Genomic DNA, 24,345 nt, shown 5'->3' with positions numbered 1-24,345 from the left:
TTCTTATCATGTCTTGTTGGGAAGACCTTGGCAGTTTGATAAAGGAGCTATCTATGACTGTAGAAAAAATTTGATCACTAATGAGAAGGATGGGAAGAAGTTCACATTGGCTTCTTTGAAGCAAAAAGAGAAGGAAGTGAGGAATCTGAGTCTTGAAAAGAGTTGCAGTAAGGAGAAACTAGTTGATGAGGTTATACCAGAGGGTGGCATGGAATTACAGAAGGGTCTGATAGATAAGTCTGATGGTAAGAAGAAACTAGATGGAAGTAAGGTTATGGTGGCAGACCAGATGAAGTCTTGTGGAGGTAATAAATCAGAGTTATAGAAGAAAGGGAGCATCAATCAGAGACAGTGTGCAAGTCTGAAGCAGGAAAAAATAAATACAGAGGGCCAGGAGTTAGAGAATCCGGAGGAGATAAGAAAGAGATTTGCAGATAAAGAAGATGTTTGGATCATAAATGAGCACAGAGTCTATATCCCGAGTCCTTTTCAAATTTCATGAGTTGCCTCTCATGGAACATCTCTTTCTACTTGGGGTGTCTAATGCAGGAGCATCCCTGATTTTTGAGCAATCTTGCATCAACCAAAAATATTTCCTTTCAGTTGTGTTTTGTTCAAGTTTGGTGTTTTAGTTTATGTGTTCTTCTGGTAGCTGGTTGCTTTTCATTGTGGATCGGATTTTTTATTTCTAGGCTTGTTCATGTGCTTAATTCCAGGTTCTCGGTCCTTTTGGATTCTTTTCCGACAAGATATTGCTTCCAAAGCAGTTTTGGGCTTACAGGTTGGAGATTCCTTCTTTTCTGGAGTGATTTCTTAGTGTATGGATCTATTTTGGGTCTTGCTTGATGTTCCTAAGTCTTAGGTTGACCTTCCTATTGATCTACACTTCTTGGTGGTTCTTTTCCGAAGGATTTCCTTTCATTTTTGGGGCCGACCTATCTATGCGTTTCATTTTCCTATCTTGGTAAATGTAATATTTTGTGGTCGACCCGGATATGTTCCGGAGGGTCTAAATATTGTTATATGAGATCTTTTGTAGGTAGGGAGAGGTTTATGAGTTCCTAGTTATGGGATTGATAATTTGGAGGTCTCTCAGAGATCCAGATGGATTGTATTTTTGTTTTCTTGTAACCAGTTGGTTATCAGTTGTATTTTGGCTTGTTAGTCTGCATGTAACCGATTGATTACCGGATGGTCTATGATGAACATATGGTGATGCGGGAATCTAATTATGTTATTTTTTTCAATGTGTTGTTGTTGCGTCCATTGTGTTACTCTTGCTGCATGATCTGGTTTGTTCTCCTTAAGGACTCACTGGATTATGGTTGCACCAGTATATTTTACATGTAAATTTTGAACCAATTTATTATCATGTTTGAGCACTTAGCTTAGTTATATCTCATCATATCCCTAGTTAGATGGATATACTTAAGTGACCAAAAAAATATTGGAGGGATATATTTTATGTTTTTAGTTTACCTAAACAAGAGAAATGACCACAATGATTACCACTAGCAGAATAGTGGTATACTAAATTTCCTTCCACACTATCCAAAATGTTTCCACTTTTGGTGCTATATGAGTATCATCCACTATCCATCGCCTCTTCATTGTGGGTGTACCCAAATTCTAGAACAATTGAAGATCACATTCAAGACGAATGAGGTGTACTCTCTAGTCTTGTGGAGAACTTGGTAATGGTACAAAATAAATTCAAAGCAATGAATTGATCAACATTTTGGTAAAAGGAAAATTGAATTCAAATATTGGGCATTTGTGCAATTACAACCATATGAGTTAATGTCACTAAAGAAATAGAAGTAGGATAACATGTTTATGCCGAAGTATCATGGCCCTTGTAAAGTGTTATTAAACATTGGTAGCATAACATATAGATTAGAGATACCTAAGTCTAAAAAAATATTTGATCTTTTTTCCCTACTTGAAGAAGGTTATTGGACAAAGAGTTTCAACCCATTTAGAGTTACTAGTGCTTAATGGGGAGGGAAAAATGCTTTTGGAACTTGAGGAAATCCTTCAATCATGCACTAATTGGTTGTGGACAAAGGTGATTACATAAGTTGTGGAAGTATTCTCCTATTAAATATACTGTGTGGGAAAATGAAGTTCTCATACAAACACATTCATAGTTGTTTTGCATTGAGGGAAATACTTATCTAAAGTGGCTCGAGGAATGCTATTCCCTTAACCTATTGATTTCATTAAGTAATATAATTATTTATATTTGTATATAGGTAGTTAAGTCAACTTGAGTGGTATCCATGACATAAATATAGAATATTTAGGAGGTAATGGTTTGTTTGTTTTGTTCTTATTAAATAATTTTGGAGGATCACCCCCTTGAAGTAGTTCAAATTTTTATCAATTATTTGCTTCTCATTTCCTATAATATTCTTTTCTTATGCGAGTATTTCATTATAGGATGTGTCATAGTATTTAAGGGAAAAATTTCAACCAACTTAACTTTGGCTCATACTTCCTTATCCTCAAACATTATAGTAACACTAGATCCAAAGGCTATATATCTCAACCTTGCTACAATAGATGCAAGTTTTTAAAATATTTTCCTAGGTTTAGTTAAAATACTCACCAATTTCAACAATAAGGGGAAAGACTAATACTCCTCACCATCCAACCCACAATATGTGGCTCTAGGAATACCAAATGACACTTTTGGTTGTTTCCTCTTCAAGGAGTCGTGATCCACCAAGACATCCATTTGCATGATGGTCTTAATAATGCACTTATATGACAAAATTAGGAGAGGGTAGGAGTTCTCAACAATTTTAAGAGAACCATAATATATTAGTAGTAATAGAGTTATCACAACGCAATCTTGGAGATAAACTTTTCTCAAGAGATCAATGATAGCAAGGAGGAGCTATAATTGAGTAATTGGATAACAAAAATGTCATACCCTATATTTAAAAAATTAAAGTATATTATATTTACATTAATTATTTTGGATAATTAGATGGTGCAATTAAAATTGTGATTTTCTTATGGATTCTTAGAATCAAATATAGTTTCCATATGATGATTATTTTAATATATTTATTCATGTATGTAAAAAGTAGATACTAGTTTTTAAAAAGATGAAAAAATTGATACAATTTTATCTCATCATTGATTATAATCATTCGATAATTAATCTAGTTATGATAAATTTTATATAAATTTGATTATTATTATTATGATGGATTAACTAATTTGTGGATAATGAGGTGGATGTAAACTAATTTAGTTCCTCTCCTAATCGATGAGAGAGAGTATCAATAGGGAGAAAGCTGCAGGTTGAGTTAGTTAGCAAATATGTCATGCATTTCAAGAAAAGTTACTCTCTCAGATGCATGATAAATTTCCTTATATTTGAAGAGATGGCATTCCATCGTAGTAACTTTTCTAGTCTTAGTTAGAATGTGCATATGTAGTTATAATTGGTATTAGAGTTTTTAAATATCAAAACTCATCTCGTGTTTGACTACCTTTTTTATTATAGAGATTATTTTGTTGTGTTGATTGTATTTTTCTTGGCATCAATAATGTGTTCATTGCTTTTCAAGGCTACAAACCTCATAATAAGAGGGAGACATTTGTTTTCTAGGTAAAATCATATTTTTATGTTGAGATAAATTTAAGAAAATTTAATTGTGTGATAATACTTTAAGATAAATATAATTTTAAACATTTGAAATACTTCACATGTTTAGAAACATGGTAATTTCAATAAGAAGTACCTAAATTTATTACCTCCTTGAATCTCATTGTCACTCCACTATCTACTCACCTGGCATTAATGTGAAGAGGCAACTTATTCTATAGTAGAAAATAAATCTAGTTGAGTGGTAGAATTAGGAAATTTTGACATGCAATAAAGTGGTGCAGTAGAAGGTAGAAACAAAGTGTGAAATTGCATTCATAAGGAAAACAAGGTAGAAGAGGAACACAATTTTTCTTGGATTGATAAATCTAGTTGAGTGGTAGAATTAGGAAATTTTGGCATGCAATAAAGTGATGTAGTAGAAGGTAGAAACAAAGTGTGAAATTGCATTCATAAGGAAAACAAGGTAGAAGAGGAACACAATTTTTCTTGGATTGACAGGGTTTTTGTAGGAAAAGGAAGAGGAGGAGAGATAGAAAACAAGAAAAAGAAATTAGAGAGAAGGAAATAATAGCAGGTTAGATGAACACTTTTTTTCTTCTTTTGTTGATTTTTAAAACTTGCAAGAGTTAATTATGTAGAGTACTATATGTTTGAAAATGGGTATAAAGAACCATAGGGCTAAAATTAGTGTTTTCTTTAGGAATGCAAATTTTACTAAGAGAACTATTGACTCTTCTTGGTGTTGGAACTCATTATGTTTTGTATTATGTAGTGTATATGCTTGTATTATTTTAAGGCAATTCTATGCATGCAAATGTGTATATATGTATATATACATATAAGAATACATGCATTTGTTGCAAATAGGCCCTCAACTTGTCATTAATGTCAACCCTTGGGTTCGAAAGTAGTTCGGTGATATTTAGCTTGTCCGATTAAGCATAATTTATGTATATATGTGTCGAATATTATCTGGAAGATTAGAATCTATCTAACTATGTTTAGAATATCAAATAAGGTTATCATGATGTGTTTTTGGAATATATGGTGAATGTATATTAGTTCGGATTAAAGGCTAGTGTGTATCGGCGTGTCCCTTGAAGATGTTTTCAGATATATGGTTGTGTGTGGAATGGATAGAACTCTTCTAGATGATGAAGCTAACAATATTAAGGTCTCTACATGATTTTGTGTGTTCCACATTGGTGGAATCGATTGTTTTTGGTTTGGTGGTAAAACACATGTTACATCTTCTCTGGGCCAACTTCATGTTGATTGCTATTGATCTCGATGGTATATATATGTCAAAATTGTTAGACAATATGTATTTGAAATATTGTTGAGATAAGAAGATAAATATTATGTGAATATGACATAAAACAAAAGTAAGTCAGATGAGTGCTTTAACTACGAACTCTTATTTGCATTTTGATAGATGCTTTTATTCTTAGAGTTCAAACTATTTTCTTATATTGTATTTGGATAGTTATTTATATCTTGCCCTGAAGAAGTGGTTTTTAGTTGTGCAAGTCTTCATTTGTATCATGCCTAAGGTTGTGCGTCTTAGCTAGCAAGTCTGAAGCAGTAAGCTCTTTGTCTAGTGGCCACAAACATTGTAAATAGTTAATACATATTGTGAGGTTGATTCTCACTGCAGTTTTTCCCTATTTGGGTTTTGCACGTAAAAATATTGGTGTTCTTGTATGGGTGCATTTACTATTTCTGTTATTTACTTTCTTGTACATTGAATTGAATGGTAGTGTATTACAAGTAGTCTAATTTGATAAGATTTTATTTTATGTTGATTCACTGCCCCCCCCCCCCCCCACCCCTCTCAGCATCTGGTAGTGTTCAACCATTGGTATAAGAGCAAGGTTCTTGAAGAAATAGTTTCGCCGTTGAGGTAGATCCGGGATTAAGAACACTTTTTAATCTGTGAATATGGATGCTACAAGTCATCAAGATTGGGAAGTTGAAGGCGTCATTGATATGGAAGGAGAATTGAGATTTTCTTTAATAGATCTGGTTGAAAGAAAATTCATGTGCAAAAAGGCTAAAGACAAAATTGCTTACTTGAAAAATCTACTTGATGAAGGAAGAAAAGTGACGGATGATCTTGACACAAAACAAAATAGCAAAACAAAGGAATGTTATAGACTTGAAAAATAAGTGCATAAACTTAGGAAGGAATTAAAGGAGGCAAAGAAGCAAATTGAAAAAGGTTTAAAGCTAAAAGGTGGAAGTGAAGTACTTGATGCCATGCTCAGTGCTCAAAAGCAAAATAATGACAAGGATAGACTTGGTTATGAGAAAGGCAAAAATTCTAATGGAAAGGAGAAGGTTGAGCATACTAATTTCATTCTAGTCCAAAACAACAATGACAATAAGAATGATAGAAGGTTTTCTCAGATTGGATCCAAGTATTCTTTTAATGGCATTTGTTCTTCTTGCAATAGATTCAACCATAAAGTTAGTGAATGCTGAAGTCAAATAAAAAATCAATAAATTAGCATAAGATGTTTCTCTTGCAACAAGTTTGGGCATAAAATTGTTGAATGCAGATGTAGGATCATGAGTAACGAATACAGATATATGAACTATGCTCAGTCTTTCAATGGAGTTTTTTATGCTTAGAAAACATATAGGCACAAAGTTGTTGAATGTAGGTCAAACAAGAGGTTTTGAAATGACAAAATGAATGGTGGAAAGCCTCAAAGAGCTCCGGTATGCTATAATTGTAACAAGATGGGTCAAATTACAATTCATTGCAGAAGCAAAATACAAAAATCTATTCATCCGAAAAATAAGATTAACATCAATTACGAAAGAGAGAAAATTAAGATGAATTGGGTAAAGAAATCAAAGGATAAGACTAAAGAGAAGATAGAAGGAGGATCTACACTAATTGAGGGTGTTAAGCCCCCTTCTGGAAACTAATCAGGCAGCAAGATTTGAGGGGGGAGTTTGAAAGAACTTCATATGAACCACTGTGTAGTTTGGTGTTGAAGATTTTTCAGCATTGTAGTGTTCAAAGAGTTATTTTTGGTGGATTCCAGATGGCATGATTGGTCCGCACCAAAACAAGGTATCTATCAAATTTTTGGATTTGGTGAATTTATGATTGATAGCATATTAGTAAGTTGAATATGTTAAACTTTTCAGACTCATTTCACTCACTTGCAAATTGATAATTTGGAGAGCTCCTATGCGAAGAAGAGTTGTCGTGCATTCTATGAGTAAAAAATGTTAGAAGAAAACCCTAGTTAGAGCGCTAATATCGATTTTGATTATTGTTGACCCTAAGCTAAAGTCACGACCAATTTTTAAGACATACCCATTTGTCATGATAGTCAAAGATAAGGAAGGTGCATTTTAAAGTGTGCATATTCATTGCTTGTACATAGAAGATGGTAGAGCATACATTCACACTTAAATTGGAGAGGTAAGTCATGCAAGTTTCAATGACCTCTTGGTGAAAACATTAAAAACCAATGAAATTTCTCTCAAAAGTGAATACAAGAATATTGTTGAGTTAGGCTTAAACATTTGGAGGGTATTTCTTGTTGTTTCTTATAACGTCGACCGAGTGGATAAGGGTTATTTTAACTAGAATTCATGAAGATATAATGTATCTAGATAAACCATATAAGATCATGAAGAATGCCATTAGGAAATTGACTTTAATATGCGAAAAGGGTATCATTCTGACAAAAAGGATTGTGAAGAATAATATAGTAACTAAGATGACAGGTGATAAGTGGGACAGAAGAGCCATGACCATTGAAGACATTACTGACCCTGGAGTGAATATGCCACCAAAATGCTTGCATACAAGATTTACTTCCATAACCATGAAGGCACCGCGATTGCAATCACCATTCATATTGCCTTTCGAATGGTTTTGTGTAGAGAGCAATTTGACCTATGCAAACTCTTGCTTGAACAATTAATGGAGAACTTAGAGAAAATAAGGTAAATTAAGTACCCATTCAAGTTTGGTTATTAGATCATTTGTCTTGCATTCACATACTTAAATGAGCTTCCTGGAAGGGATAATTATGTTTGGGAAAAATCCACACCTATCGCAACACCAATAGGGTCATATGTCAAGGGTTGATGATCAGTCCTTCAAAAGGACATTTGGTGGATGGTTTGTGGACTTCAAAGCTAGAATGCAAGAAAGATACATATTTCCTTTGAATTTGATTTTGAAATATAAAGAGACACTTAACTTCTTAGTTAGTCATGACCTATTAAATAATGGTTGTTGAGCCAAGAGTTACTTGGATTTTGGAATTGCCTTATGAAGTTTCTATAGAGTTGGCAGAGTCTAAGATTTATGAGATTATCAATTTGGACAAGTATACAAATGAAGCTTGTTTGGAGACTGTAGAATAGTTGGAAGAAAGTTTGAGAGAGGAGAGATAAAAAAGGGGACTTAATAAGAGGATGAAGAAAGTATTCAATGAAATAAGACTCCCTAGAGTTGTAGACATCTATGCACAAAGGTTAACTAGATCAGCATCTACATCACCATAGGTGATACAGAGTTCCTCTACATGTCCTGCTCTATTTGCGTCCAATGAGAAAAAGACACCAAGGAAGAAAGCAGAAGCTCAAAGAAGTTCAATATTCAAAAATTCAAGGAGATTGGCAACAAAAATGATGAAGAAGTGGAGAAAGAGAAATTTTCATCAGTCCAAGGACAAAAAGGACCAAAATGAAGGATATTGAAGAAAAAGATAGTGCTCCTCTTGCTAAGAAGACTAGAGGCCAATCCATTGTTGAATAGAAGAAGAGTACTTAGAAGAAGTTGAATCAAAAGAAAGGTGGAAAGAAGAAGCAATAAAAGGTAAAACCATATTTTAATGTGGATAGTCTTGTTAATTAAACGTATGAAAACAAATTTGTAAACTGTGTTGTAGATATTTATGAGGAGGCTCAACAAGTTGATAGAGAAGTGATTGAGAACTTTATAGTAAGATATTTGATTATCTATAACCAAAACTTGCATGATATTCTAGACTCTATGCCTAATAGTCTATATGAAGTATTGACAAAGAAGAGAAGCAAGGATGTGGATAAAGAAAATGATATTCGAATTGTAGCTATTGATAAAGTTTGTAGTCCACTATTTAAGGATGCTAGAAGCAAAATTCAATTTGATCTCAATGCAAGATTCCACAAAAAGGATAGAGTAAATCTAATCATGGGTGGGGACTCAAATTTTATCAAACGAGTTATCAGACAAACTGATGATATTGCGGCTGAAGTTGCTTTGGAGGTTGTGAAGTCCTTATCGGCTCCTCCAGAGAATGAAGACAAAAAAAATTGTGTTGGTGAATCTAGTGGAGATTCCACTGTGTTGGAAAAAGAAAGATAAAAACAAGACATTGATAAAGGTCTATCGAAAGTAATTCTAGATAGTGAAGTCCATTTTGAATACATGTTTACTATAGTTGAAGACCTAACCGTTGAAGTAGTGCGACAAAATGTAAGTAATGCTAAGAATGTTCTTGATGATCCTTGTGATCAAACCATACATGAACTGTTGGAAACACTGACAAATACTTATAAGGATGTAAATATGGAAGAAGATGTTCAAATAGGCATGATGTATAATGAAACGGATAAGTTTGTTACAGATAAAGAGAAGAGAAAGTATGAGAAAGGTTTAGAAGTTTTTTAGGTTGAAAAAGGTGTAACGCCTCATCGGGGAATCCCTAAGAAATAACAAATCATAACCAAAACACATGGCTTATAATTTATTTTTAAGGAAACATAATGTGTCATTAATATTTAACCCCAATGCAACACTAAACTTTACACAATAGAGATAAATCATACCAATGTTCAGCGAAAGACCCAATCAACTCTCATAACGAATCTCTAAGGGTTTCCTTACGTTGATACTAAGCAACACATCTAAACATGAACTAAATAACAAAGGGATAATCCATTGAAGGTGATGAACTTATAAGGCACTGAGAGGGGGGGTAATCAGTGCAAGCAAAAATAATATGAATCTGATCACCACCTTAAACAACTTAAAACTTAACAAGCATATAAGAAATATCACCACATAAGCTAATGCCCAATAAAACAAATTCTACATAACACAAGAGATTTATACGTGGAAAACCCAAAAGGGAAAAACCACGGTGGGAGTTGGTACCCACAAGATTCACTATCTACAAAATAAAACTATTGACCGATTAAGGTCTTACAACTATGCCCTGTTAGGAGTAGACCCGGTTAAGAGACACCTGGTTAAGGGATTTCAATGATAAGCCCTGTTAGGAGAAATGACCTGTTAGGATCAACCTCGCAAGAGGATTTGAGACTCTGATATAGAGCTACCCTGTTAGGGGATTTATAGATTAAGGCTTGTTAGGACCTACCTGGTTAGGAGATTTTACTGCTGCAAACTGCTAGGAAAACAACAATCAAAAGATCATGATGTAACACCTTCTATGTCTGATAAGATATGCTTCAAATCCTAAAATATTCAATGACACTTCATTACAAAGCTTCCCTAATCACCGCATAATCACATTTGCATTATTTTCTAATGATCTCATATGCTTACACACACCGACTTCATACCTCATCACACTTTTTATAAACATTTACTTTTAGTCGGCTACAACCTTGGAACAATTTCCTAGGTTCAATGAATCTAGACAAACTTACATTCCACACTTTACTTATGTCGTCCAGAGACAAAACAAAACAAATCATGTGTTGGTTTACTGATTTAAGTGAGTTTATCACTACCGGTTAAGTGTACTATTAGTTTGTCTGCTCTGTACATCAAATCTTGCTTATCCAGTTGAATCTGCCAATGCAGTTGTGAACATAGCTTCAAATACCTATCTCTAACACTGATTTAAAACCGCATCATCCAACTCTTCATGAATCGCCTATACTAGTTGCTTGAATGCAACTCTATTCACTGTTTATAGATTGAAATCCTAATTACCGGATCTCTATAAAAATGTCTTCTATACCGGTTGGCTTCCAAGACTTAGATGACTACAAAAACATTGTTGCCATCAATGACAACACAAAACTTAGTCATCAAACATGAATCTCAATCTCTTCATCACATTCACTAATCAAACATTTATCGGTTTCATATCAACAACAATCTTTACCGATTCAATCAAATGCCAACATTCTCCCCCTTTGGCATTGATGGCAACACTTAGGAAATTTTTTGTCAACTAAGTGTGCAAAACAAAAATTGACTTCATGACATATACTCCCCCTTATCAATTGCATGCTATTACAAACAAGTACAAGACTCATACTATTACATACTATTTGTCCCCATTAACCTTACATACAAAATTTTGACTAACTCTCCAACTCTTACACCCCCTTTGACAACAATGCCCCCCCTCTCAGCACCTGGTCTTGATGGCTTTCTAATAGTTTTTTTTTTCAATCTTTCTGGGATATCTTAGGGAAATATCTTCATCGGGTTGTGTAAGAATCAAGAAAAAAGATGACCATGGTGGGAGCCATCAATCACACCTTCCTTGCTCTCATCCCTAAAAAGAGCACCCCTAGAGAGATGGGGGACTTTAAGCCTATTGCTCTATGTAATACTGCATACAAGATAGTAACTAAGATTATTGCAAACAGGTTAAAATGGATTCTTAACCTCATTATTTCTGATGAGCAGAGTGGCTTCGCTTCGGGTAGATCGATTGTTGAAGGCATCATCACGACTCATGAAACATTACACTCCGCTAGGAAGTCCAGGGATGCCTGCATGATTTTGAAATTGGACATTTTGAAAGCATACGACTTGGTGGATAGAGATTTCCTCTTCGAGGTCTTGGACAAGTTTGGCTTTGGGGACAGTTGGATCAAATGGGTTGAAAGTTGCTTAGCTGCCCCCAAGTTCTATGTGCTAGTCAATGGGTTTACTCATGGTTTTTTCTCCTCCACCTAAGGGATTAGGCAGGGAGATCCTCTCTCCCCTTTCCTTTTCATCATAATGGCAGAGACCTTGGGAAGATCTATCCGCGACTTGTATCAAGAGGGGCACTAGGCAGGGGTGAATGTTGCAAATTGAGTGGAGCATTCTACTCATCTCTAGTTTGCAGATGACACAATCCTTTTTGGTGCTTCGAGTAGGGGTGAGACTAGAGTTATCAAATCATGCTTGGATGAGTATTGCAAAGCATCTGGACAGAGCATCAATTGGAACAAATCAGAAGTATTTTTTGTTAATACACATCCAAGGCTACAAAGATCTCCGTCTAGAATTCTAAATTTGAGGGTTCCAAACTTCCCTGGAAGATTTTTCGAGAACCCCTCTTTTCATAAGACTAAACAAGATTAGCTATTGGGAAGCTTTGATTGCAAAGTGTAAGGATAAATTGGATAATTGGAAGGGCAAGTGGCTCTCCTCGGTTGGAAGACTCACAATGATCAAATTAGTATTAGCTGCAATCCTTGTCTTCTCGATGACATGTTTAAAAATCCCTGTAGCTGTGGAAGATGAGCTCGTCTGAATCATGAGAAAGTTTATGTGGAACGCGGTTGGTGATTAGGATAAGTTTTCCTTGATAGCCTGGCAGAAAATCAGTCGACCCAAGGAATCTAGGGGTGCTAGGATTCGTCAACTATCCTTAATGAACCTAGCCATGGGTGTCAAGCTAGTATGGGCCATGTATTGTGGGAGCGAGAAAAAGTGGGTCAGAATCCTCAGGAGCAAGTACCTGAACTCAATTGAGCCAGAAAGAATTCTAACAACTCTTAATCCTCCTAAAGGTTCGGCTATTTGGAACTATATTCTTGAATGCAGAGACATCATTGGGGATCATGTTTCCTGGGAAATTGGAAATGGTCATAAAGCATCCTTCTTGAATGACTCATGGGGAGGAGGAGATATATTGAGCTCATTCCTTGATCTGAATGACATCAAGGAGGAGTCAATTCGACTATGGGGTAATAAGGTCTGCGACTTTGGAGAAACAATATTGCATGATGGTATATTGAAATGGCAATGGAAGGCCCTTGACAATTTGAATGTGGATCAGTGACAAAAAGACATCTTGGAAAACATCTTGAAGAGTTGCTTGATCATTCCATCAGGGAAGGATGACATCATTCACTGGTGTGGCTCCAAGGATGGAAACTACAAGGTCAACCTGGGGTACAAAATCAAAGAAGCTGCTAGAGCTAATCAAGAATGGCCATCAAATTTATTATGGAACAAGCATTGCTTGCCAAAGGCTGGATTTTTGCCTACTTGGCTATCCAAAAGAGAATACTCACTTGTGATAGGCTCATGAAATTCAGAGTGTAGGGTCCTAGTAGATGTGTTCTGTGTGGGAGAAATTCAAAATTTGTTGACCATCTATTGTTTTTATGTGAATATTCGCATAAGTGTTGGTGTCATTTCATGCAAAAATTAAACCTTTATTTCCCTCTCCTAGCAGGGATTGACGACTAGTTTAAAATATGGCCACAAAAACCCTCGAAGGCTGTATTTGGGGATATATGGGTAATTCTCCCATCCCTTCTGATTTGGGAATTATAGAAGGAGCACAACAGACGCATTTTTTAGGACAAGCTAATGGATTCGAGGGCCTTGTGTCAGAAAATAGAAACCTCTTTGATTGCTCTAATCAATGAAACCGCAAAAGGGAAGACATTAAAGATAAATGTATACACAGGTTGGGACTGTAGGCTAAAACTCACCTTCCCAAGTCTTTTTGTTCCTCCTCTATTTGGGAATAGTTCCTCCAACCCCCCATTTCAATCCAAACCCTTGGTTCAATGAGATACACCTGATCCTAGTTAGGTCAAGATTAATTTCGACGGGGCTTCTTTGGGCAATCCAGGCCCTAGTGGAATTGAGTGTGTGATTCATGATAAATTCGAGAATTCCCTAATCGAAGTTTCATAACACATTTGTCATTCTACAAATAATTTAGTAGAGTTTTGTGCTGCATTATGTGGCCTATAGGTTGGGGTCTATAGTGGGGTTTGGAAAATCCTTTTGGAAGGTGACTCCCTAAATGCGATAAATGCGATTAGGAAAAATGAAAAGTTCCATGTTGGATCCTCAACCAATGGCTCTGACTAATCAAAACTTTGATGAATGATCTAGAGGACTTTCACATAAGCCATATCTACCAGGAAGGGAATGGGATTGCAGACGGTCTAGCTAAAGCAGTGGTGCAGTTTGTCACTATATGATTGTATGGTATCATGCTAAGATCATACCTCAATGACGCCTGCTATTCCCACATGCCACATCACCCTCTCCCTTCTCGGTCAATGAGATCATTGATTTCCTTACTTTTTAGGCAATATTGGATTTGATATTCCACATCATGTGGGACGGCTTATGAGTTGGTTAACACGAGGTTTCATTGAATATCAGTAAGTGCCAGGACATCTTACGTGCCCTTGGTGATCATGAAATAGTAAGATTGATCTATTTATAACACCCCTTTCTTATTTTTCGCATACTTCCTGGTGAATATGATTTATAGCAGTGTGATTGGGCATAGGGTGATAGAGTTTCTATGGATGGATACGCAACATATGACCTTCTTGGGAGAAATTTTTGACAAACATTTGCTAGTAATCATGACCACGAAGCACCCGCTAATACTGCATGTTGTAAAAAGAATTTTGGGTGGGGATTTTATACGAGCTTATCACAAGTACCATGTAAACTCTAATATCTCGACCATGTTTGTCGCCATGCTGGTATATATGGGAGTGAGTAAGCAACGGGTTAATAAAAAGACTCAAATGATCTTCAAGCATTGTTTTCTTGGTGAGATAGATGCTGCCCTGGATAATATCGATGCCAATTTGCATACCCCACTGCCACAAAATTACTACATGTCGCTAGGAGCGAGAGTTGAGGTTAATAAATTTGTGGTGGTTCAAGCTCTTGATCAAGGGAGCGTAGTTGCGGAATGGGAGAGAAAGGATATGAATATTTCATTCCTGCTCAAAGAAATTGGCGTTCTGTTGGGGCCTAGCAAGGCTTGGATTAGATAGTTTGTTCTAGTGGAAGGCTTGAGTGAAAGGCGGGACATTGGAGTTCTGGACAATGGAGAGCTTGAACCTGATAATGTGTGGGGCTTTGGCCACGGTGAAGAATGGTTTCCGAATGATGATCATCTCCCAAAGGAAATGGTCGACTCAAAGGTCCATGCGGACTGTGGGATGGACTGCCCTATGGTGTTGAAAGCGGTTATTTGTTAGAAAGCTAAAGAAAGTGAGCAAAATCTACATGAGGAGGAGGATAGCGAACCCGAGATAGTGGTGCTAGAGGAGATGAATGTTGCGTCTATCTGAGCCTTTGGGACTATCTCTCCCTTTGTTTCAGTTTTAGTTTTTTAAATTTTGACATTATCAACAAGCATTTGCCTGAATTTTGTGAATGTAGTAAAATTATGTAGGGTGGTTGTCGGGTATACTGTAGCAGTTAGCCTCTATAGTAGGTTTTTTGGATTCTAAAATATAGCTAATGGGCATCAAGCCTTTGGGGTAGTAGGTTGTAGCTAGCAGGACATATTTCCAAAATTAAACATGTAAAAATATTTTATATTAATATAATGGGTGTTGCCCCTCTACAACTATTTATCTATCAAAAAAAAATTATACATCTTTAATTTATTTACTATTAGACTCAACATTAAAAAAAAATTTAAATAAAGGGGTAAAAACTTTATTGAAAATTAGACACAAGAATTACAAAGAGAACCAGAGCCCCGATGCCCCAGAAATGAACCACAAAACCAACCCCAAATCGGCCAGCTTCATAACTATCCATGTCCTTAGCAAAAATCTTCTACAAGTCCTGACAATAATCCAAGGAGAGATGCTCCCAACCTTCAAATTTCCAATCACTACCATGTTCCGAGGCCCACTTGGCCAAATAATCAGCTACTCTATTCCATTCACGAGGAATGTGGATGAAAGACACCTGCTCCATTAAAGAACTAATTTGAAGAATCTTCTGAATAATCCCTGCCAACTACCACTGAATCCCACTCACCTTCTGCTTAGTCACCAAGTTAACAACAATTTGTGAATCTGATTCACAAATAACCTTCCTTCGTCCCAACTCCCAAGCATGCTCTAGGGCATAGAGAATCACAAATCCCTCCATAAAATTATTAGACTGCCACCCTTTATGCACGGAAAAGAGGAAAACCACCTCCCCCATGCTATTCCTACCAACACCACCAACTCCAGCAGGGCTTGGGTTATCCCTCAAGGAGCCATCGGTGTTAATCTTGATAAACTCATCCTGAGGGGGTATCCACCTTTCCACCATTTGCACCTTCTTCGTAGCACGTCTACCTCTCATGACACAAGCTGAGGCAGGAGACAACTCCTGCAAACCAAACCTACTCACAATATCTGCCTCGTCTCTACCCAGAGAAAAATTCACCTCACATTTAGCTTCCACCGTCTCCCGAATCATAACAATGATCCTATTCCATACTTGTTGAACAAACAATCTGACCTCACGAAAGATCCTCTTGTTCCTCTCGAGCCAGATCTGCCACAAAATGAAGATGGGCCCAATATACTAGACAGCCTGGAGGAAGGAGGACAAGATATGAGGTCTGCCCAAACTGCTCCAAAGCTCTACCAGAGAATCTGCATGAACACAAGGATGCTTCCACACCCCCCACCAGTAATGCCAAATAAGCAAAGAGAAGGGGAATATAAAGAATAGGTGTGAGGAATCTTCCTCCCCATTACCACACAAAACACAAATAGAAGGCCCCAATAATCTTCGCTTGCGGATATTGTCCCAAGTTAGGCATCTATTCAAAGCCAAAGTCTAAGCAAAGCAGTTACACTTCGACGAAGAAAAATTATTCCACACCTGTTTCCACCAATGCACCTCTCCTCCCTATAGTCTTCCGTTCAACAGTTCCTGGTATCCACTAGCCACAGTAAAGAGACCCTTAGGATTTGGAGACAAAGCAAGCCCATCCCTACCCTTGAGGGAACCATAGTGTCTACTCGCCAGAATGCCATGCAACTCAGCACACTCTTCATCCATCCCAGCAACCGACCACTCATTAGGAGCCTTCTGCTGCTCCAAATACAACCACCCACACCTATAAACAGCCTTGAAGTCACTCACCCTTGACCACCCTACCTCCAAAAACCTCTGGCAAAGATTCCCAAGGTTAGGAAACTGATCAAGGATGGGGGGGTATCCATCCCAAGAGTCATTCCATAAAAGGACCTCTTCCCCCTCCTGCACATCCAAAAGATTCATGCCTTAATGAGAGAAGCCCCCCTCTTGAGAGTATACCAGATCGTTGAGCCCTTTCCCTCAAGAAAATATCTAGGGATTTCCTCCATCGAGATCCTCTGCACATATTTGTTGGCCAAAATCCTAGCCTAGCCTCAATCCTACTCAACACACCACCTCCAGTACAATTTAGTTGCCAGAGCTTCCCCAAATAAAATAGATTGCCTTTAACCAAGCCCCCCCTTATTACTTTGGGTTACACACAAAATCCCAATTGACAAGACTCCATTTGGAAGAGGAAAGATTGACTGCCCATAAGAATTGCCTAGCCAGATAATCCAAACCCTTCAAGAACCACTTAGGAGCCACTTGAAGCATACATTGATAGATAGGAAGAGACCGAACCACCGACTGAATCAGTTGAACCCTCCCAGCAAAGGATAGCCATCTGTAAGTCCAGTGTTCAACCTTCATGTGAAATTTATCCAAGATACCCTGCCATGACTCCCTAGGAGGGTTACCAGGAGAAATAGGAATACCCAAATAAGTCAAGGGCAGAGAGCCAACTTGGAATCTCAAGATAAGAGGAATCCTCCTTTGAATAGTTCCAAGAGTGTTGAAAAAGAGGATAGAAGATTTATCCTCATTGATCAACTAGCCCAAGGCCGCAAGATAAACATCAAAAACCTTACGCAGATTAGTAGCTTCTCTTATCCGAGCAAGTCCCATAAGGGTCGTGTCATCAACAAACTATAAATGAGACTGCGACTGCAAGTCATTACCCCAACTCGAACCCTGAATAATACCCAAACCCACATTATGCTTAATCAACCTCCCCAGACCCTCAGCCAGAAGAATGAATAAATAAGGGGAGAGGGGGTCCCCCTGGCGAAGACCCCTAGAAGCACCAAGTAGCTCAATATGATCTCCATTGATTAGCATAGAGAAAGAAGTAGACGTAACACAACTCATAACCCATTGGATCCATTCATCAGCAAAGCCAAAAGCCTTGAGGATCTTCTAGAGGAAGGACCACCGAACTCTATCGTAAGCCTTAGCCATATCCAGCTTGATAAACATAACCTTTTCCTTGGAGGTTGCCATATAATGAATGGTCTCCATAGCAATGACCACACCATCCAAAATTTGGCACCCTTCCACAAACCCACTCTGCTCCTCAGAGATAACATCCCCCAGACACTTCTTCAACCTATCCGCTATTAGCTTAGAGACGATCTTATAAATCACATTGCAGAGAGAGATAGGGTGGAACTGGCCTAACCGGTCGACCCCATCACATTTGGTGATTAGAGCAATGAAAGTCGCATTCAAAGCCCGAAGCATCTACTTATTCCTCTAGGACTTCTGGACTACTTCGAGTAAGTCCAGTTTGATAATATCCCAGAACTCTTGAAAGAATTCTACCAGGAACCCATCTGGTCCAGGAGCTTTTCCTTTCCTCATGTGAAAAACAATCCTCTCAATTTCTTCCAACAAAATAGGACCCAAAAGCTTCTCATTCATCTCCCCCATGAAAAGAGAAGGAATGCAAGCAAGAACCTGATTCTCCTCCATCGTTTCCCCCTGAGATTCCTCACTAAAGAGGGACCGGAAATACTGTAACGACTCCTTAGAGATCTCTTTCAAGGATAAACACTGCTCACCTCTATCATTGACCTGAACAAGGATGGATTTTCATGTCTTCTTGCTTTCACTGAGTTGAAGAAGAAAGCAGTGTTCTTGTCCCCCACCTGAAGCCAATCAATACGAGCTCTCTATTTCCAGTATATTTCTTCCCTAAGCTCCTATTCCTCTACCACCTTGACAACCCTGTCTTCCTCCCTAAGCAAGGCCTCAGACAAACCATGCTCTCTGATTTCACTGGTGATGCCATTCAACATAATTTGAGCAGCTTTCTTAGCATGAAAAATGTTCTTGAAACCCTGATGTTTCCACTGTTTAAGCTGACACTTAACAAATTGCAACTGCTTGGCAAAAGTGTACATAGCAGTGCCAAAGGCCAACCTCCCTTTCCTCCACCACTCCGCAACAAGAACCTACAAAGTAGGATCCTAAAGCCACATAAGTTAGGATTTGAATTAAGGAGAGTGAGTGAACCAAGCCGAACAAGAAACCAGCTTGATGGGCCAGTGATCTGACCCTCTCCAGTCAAGAATCTCAAAATTTGTGAACCATCCCCTACCAATCCAAAAACTAGAAACCAAAAAATGATCCAACCTCTCTGAAATCCAATACTCCCCCACCCTCCTATTGTTCCAAGTGAACAAACCATTACCAGACTTAATATCAACAAGCTGCAACAATGATATACTATCCTGAAAAAGGAAAGAAGAAGGTTCCAACCACATAACACCCCCCTTATTTTCACTCAACTCAAGGATGGCATTGAAATCTCCTGCCATAATCCAAGGATGAAAAGGGACCAGCCTTCGCATACACGAAATATGAGACCATAAGTTCTGCTTACCCGGAAGATCAGTAGGGGCATAGATGTTAGAAAACAAGATGAATTCCCCAGTCTCAAGACTAGAGACAATCCTGGATAACGAAGATCTGGAGGCAAGCCACCAGACAGGGCGAAACCTTAAAGGGTTCCAAAGATAGGCCACCCCTCCAAAGAAACCAACTGCCCCAATACACTGACATTCGCCTCACCCCCACAACTTCGGCACCAGACCCATCACACTCTCCATCGAAAGTTTAGTTTCTTGCAAGAATAGGACATTAGGTGAATGATTCCTAATCAATTCCCAAACAACTTTTTGTCTAGGGCCACTTTTCAAGCCCCTCACATTCCATGAAAGCACAATCATTTTGGAGGATTGGAAAAGTGAGAATCCAGAGTCTTTACTGACCCTGACTCAACCAAATTCTCCCCCATCAATTTGATCTTATCCAAATCCTTCCTTCTGCCAACCTTTGAGTTCTTCTCCGAAGCACTTTTCTTAATATCTTTCTGATGTAGACCCAGGTGAACTGAGGACTTATTAATTTTACCCCCAACCGGTTCCAATTTCAGAGCTGACAGAGAATCCTCCCCCCCCCCCCAGACCACATTCACCTCCAAAACAAAAGTGAGTCCCAACTAGACCTCTACTAATTGATCCATCTCCATTTGCTAGCTTCCCACCACTTGTTGAGCCTGGGAAAAGTCCTCAATCACTCTTTCTGGAGCCCCCCCTGATGCATCTTGGTCCAAAGGGGTTAACCCCAGGTTCACCTCCTGCTGGCTAAGGTCATCCAGGGCCTCAAATCTGTTAAAGGTATCCTCCTCCTGTCTCTCCTGTAAGGACCTCTTTTGTCCTCGATTCCTGTTCTTTGTCTTAACTGAGACAAATCCATCAACACCCACAACCTCGACCAACATAGCAACTTTTCCTTTATCGGCCCCATCAAGGCTGTGGGTCGGCAACTGAGGTTGGCGCACAACCAGTTTATATCTAGGGCACTTGCGCTATAAATAACCATGCTCATGACACAAATGACACCAAAATGGAAAAGTCTCATATCTAACTGTTGAACCCAAGAATAAGAGCCCGCACACATATCTATAGCATCTGGTAAAGGTTTACTAAGATCAATTTCAACACAGATACGCGCAAAGGTCATTACCTTTCTCCCCAGGGTTTGTGTTGAAGATCCCACTAGCTTCCTAAGGAGTGCAGCAAGCATCCAAAGCACATCCTCTCGGCAACATTCCACTGGAAAACATGGTAAACGAACCCACACTGGAACCCTATTCGGGAGCTCCTCCGAAGGGTTAAACCCCGCATACCAAGGTTTGATGAACAACCTCACCTAGTTGTAAAAATACGGGCCTCCTTCAAAACCCTATTGCGATCCTCCATGCAGTTGAAAGTAACCATGAAATAATTGTTTGCCAACAACATAATCTCCATTTCCCCTTCCGGTGCCCAAGTCCTCTACGCCCAATTTTCCAAGAACTGCAAAGAAACACTCATTCCCAGAAACTTGCAATATAGCGAGTGTTTTGAAAAGTACTCAACGTCTTCAGCTATCATCTCTGGAGGAATAACCAACCTCGGCCTCTCACTGCATCTATCTAGACAACCATTAACCTTCATAATGCGAGAGCTACCAGCACTACCCGATCCCGAATCTGAGGAAAAGAGATTATTGTTAAAAGTCTTCATGCTCTGGGATGGGGATTTTGAGCCCACCGCAGCACGAAAATCCATGGCGGGAGGTACCTTCAAGGCCTCACCTTCAAAACTCGACATTAGATCTCAAAAAAGATAAGGAAACCACACCCCAAAGGGGCCCGCTAGAATGCACGACACCCAAGACCCCACCCCGCGCAAGCACCACCGGGATGAAGATTCAACCAAAGCCCCCAGCCCCATTGGAACCCTTGACCTGCAGAAAAAAAGAAGAACCAAACCCCAGTCGTGCAACCTACACCCCTCCCGCAACCCACCGCTCTACTCCCCACACCCTCGGCCTCTCCCTACCTTGCGTAGTCCTCCACTGCCCACCCTCGACGCCCTACAAGCACAAAACATTCACGAGCTAGGGCAACAGTGCCCTAGCTCGACCCTCTGTAGCCTCCCGCACGTGCGACACCATATCCTATTAGACTCAACATTAATTATACTTATCTTTATATTGATTTTTTTTAATATAAACAAACTATAATATAATTTCAAATCATATAAATTTTATTATGATATTAAATTGATTGAAAAAATGATCCTTTTTTTTTATCGGTAATTGGCCGAAGCCTAAATAGCTTTTGACTGGAGCTATGAACCAGTGGGGACACAATAGGGGGCCCCATCCCCATTACATATCTTTGAATTATTGTTATTATTATGTTTGATTAGATTGACCCCAAGACCTTCCCCATCCTATGGAAGTAAAAAAATGATCTTAAATATACATAAATTAATAAATATAATAAAAAATAATATAATATATATTTTATATTACATCCAATTTTCTTTTAAAATATAATATATTATTAATATCAAATGCTAAGCCCTTTCCTATTGATTTTATTGTTATTAAGCAAAAGGTTTAGTTAGAAACCTTGAAAAAGTAAACAAAATATTTTAGAATGTGAAAACGTTACCGAAAAATTCGAACATTGATGACCACCATTCTAAAATTGTTATTAATTTTCAAATATGTTATTATTAAGCATTGACAAAAAATAGGTAACACATGGAAGCCGACGAATAATACGTGAGAAAGGAAGTAAGCCGACGTCTTTATTGACCTTTATAGTAGGTGCGATATTTGTAAACGATGAACAAAAAATGACTTCAAGCTGACTCACATTGTCATGAACAAAAAATGCAAACATATCCAATGACACTCACTATTTTGATAGTCTTGCACTGCATTCATGCCATGTCAACCATCAATAGCCCAAGTTAAACTGCTCATTTCAAATAAGGAACACCTTCAACGTAAATATTTTTTGAAAGAATATTATAGTTATATTTATAATTATCTATTATATTTTATAATAAAAAATAAATATAAATATTACAATGATGTTTTTTTTAAAGGATATAGATTAATATATAATTAATCTATAATATTTTAATTATTTTATTACTTGTTTAGTTTATATAAAATTTAAATAATAAGAATATTTTTTAATGTTTACTATATTTTATTTTATTATTTTACATTAGATTTTATACAATATAGATATTTATTAGTATATATTAAAGTCTATCTAATCACTATTTTATATAATGTAGATAATATAATACAATATAAAAAATATATAATTTGAAAGAGCAAAAGCCATTAATAAAAGCTTATGCTTGTTTGATAGTAAAAAGGCTTTTTCTTCTACAAGATTTGATTTATTTGAAATTTACTTACTATTCTAAATCTCACTTTTCATTTTCGAATATGGAGTATTGTCAAATATGCCAATCAGGAAAAAAACAATGGAGAAAAGTGGCTAGAAAAAACGATGATACTTAAGTCAGATGAGAAATTGAATGGACGAGATGATTTGAATCATATTGAACTTGTTTTCCTTAACTTTCAACCATTGATTTGAAAAAACATACTATCCATTTTATATAAGAAATGCCTTTGACGTAACTAAACTATACTAATAGTATTCCTCCTTATTTTCTTGACAATATATAGACTATCATTCTTTAATGTATTTTTTCCAAACACTAATTTAACTAAAAGAAATTCTAAATTTAAGTGTGTAAAACCTTCCTTTAAACATGTAAAATTGCCCATCCCAACATTTTGCCTACGGAGAAATGGGAGAAACCCTTTTATACTTGCAAATTTTGCCTAGGGAACCCCAACCTACTTAGGGTAATCAAGACAATAAGGGACTTTGTAATATCTACGACTAGGTTTATGTATGTAGCATTCAATGCTGGAGGGTTTTATTTGAGAAACAGAAAACTAAGGTTTATCAGAAATAAGGAGAGATCAATGTCTGGGGGTGCGAGAAGGGATCGAAGAGGGCCATCTCTGTCTCTTCCAGGCAGCAGTGGCAGCAGCAGTGCTAACGATGGCATCGTAGCCAAACTAAGTAACAGTGTGAGGCAATCACTTATCTTTCACAAGACAAAAAGGGCCGCCTCAAATACTGGTCGTATCAGCAAGAAGATCTTCTGGAGCACAGGCAAGGCTGCATGGATTGCAGGTACTTCTTTTCTGATTCTGGTGGTTCCTCTTATTATTGAAATGGATCGAGAACAGCAGTTCAACGAGCTTGAGAGCCAGCAAGCCAGCCTTTTAGGTGCTCCTCCCGCTCCCCATCCTTGATCCAGAAAGAACCATTTGGGTTTTTCATGGTGAATCGAAGATGGGTTTTTGGAATTAGGGCTACCAGTGTCTGTTTTATTGAGAAAGTTGCTTGGTTTAGGATGGAATAGTCCCCGCGTTTTTCTTCTAGGCAATTTGGGACTTTGATTGGGAAAATGCTATGCCATATCGAATTCTGGATAAACAAAATAGTGTTTGATTACCCTAAATTGTATTATAGCGTAGCAAAACAATCTTTTTGAGATTTATCAGTGTACAGTGTATGTTGTAATGTCCCTATTTTCGGTTTCCAATATTTCGGCTATCCATTTTATTTTAACGTATGCTTTTATTATCACGCTCAATTATTTCCAATCTTATTCTTTTGTGCAATGAATGAATTATTGTATTTTGTCTTGAATTTACCAGTTTATTTGAACTGCTTTTGGAATTTAGGGTCTCAGTCAAATCTGAATTCAAATGCATTTTTCTATTTATTATTAAAAAAATTGTTTTCTGTTCTTGACAACACATTTCTCCTGCGGATTATATATATGCTATTAAAAGCTTGCTAACTGAAAGATTTCCGATTTTTATAGTCAGATATAATATCATTTATTTGGATGCTATTGTGTAATGTTTTTTATTCTAACGTTTTCAGTCTTCTTTGAGACTCCAC

The 24,345-nt window shown here is 37.5% G+C and overlaps 1 protein-coding gene across 1 annotated transcript; it reads left to right on the top strand.

Moving 5' to 3' along the window:
- The first annotated feature begins 23,187 nt into the window (after nt 1–23,187).
- LOC131050252 (mitochondrial import receptor subunit TOM9-2) lies at nt 23,188–24,046 on the top strand. Its single transcript, XM_057984442.2, has one exon. The coding sequence runs from the start codon at nt 23,274–23,276 to the stop codon at nt 23,685–23,687; it is 414 nt and encodes a 137-aa protein (XP_057840425.1). The 5' UTR covers nt 23,188–23,273; the 3' UTR covers nt 23,688–24,046.
- The last annotated feature ends 299 nt before the right edge of the window (nt 24,047–24,345 follow it).

The sequence above is a fragment of the Cryptomeria japonica genome, chromosome 1 (genome assembly GCF_030272615.1).
Source record: "Cryptomeria japonica chromosome 1, Sugi_1.0, whole genome shotgun sequence".
Taxonomy (NCBI): Eukaryota; Viridiplantae; Streptophyta; class Pinopsida; order Cupressales; family Cupressaceae; genus Cryptomeria; species Cryptomeria japonica.
This window is presented reverse-complemented; position numbering and strand designations above follow the sequence as displayed.

Excerpts from the sequence above, each read along its gene's own strand:
- LOC131050252 (XM_057984442.2), top strand. The coding sequence starts at position 23,274 with ATGTATGTAGCATTCAATGCTGGAGGGTTTTATTTGAGAAACAGAAAA.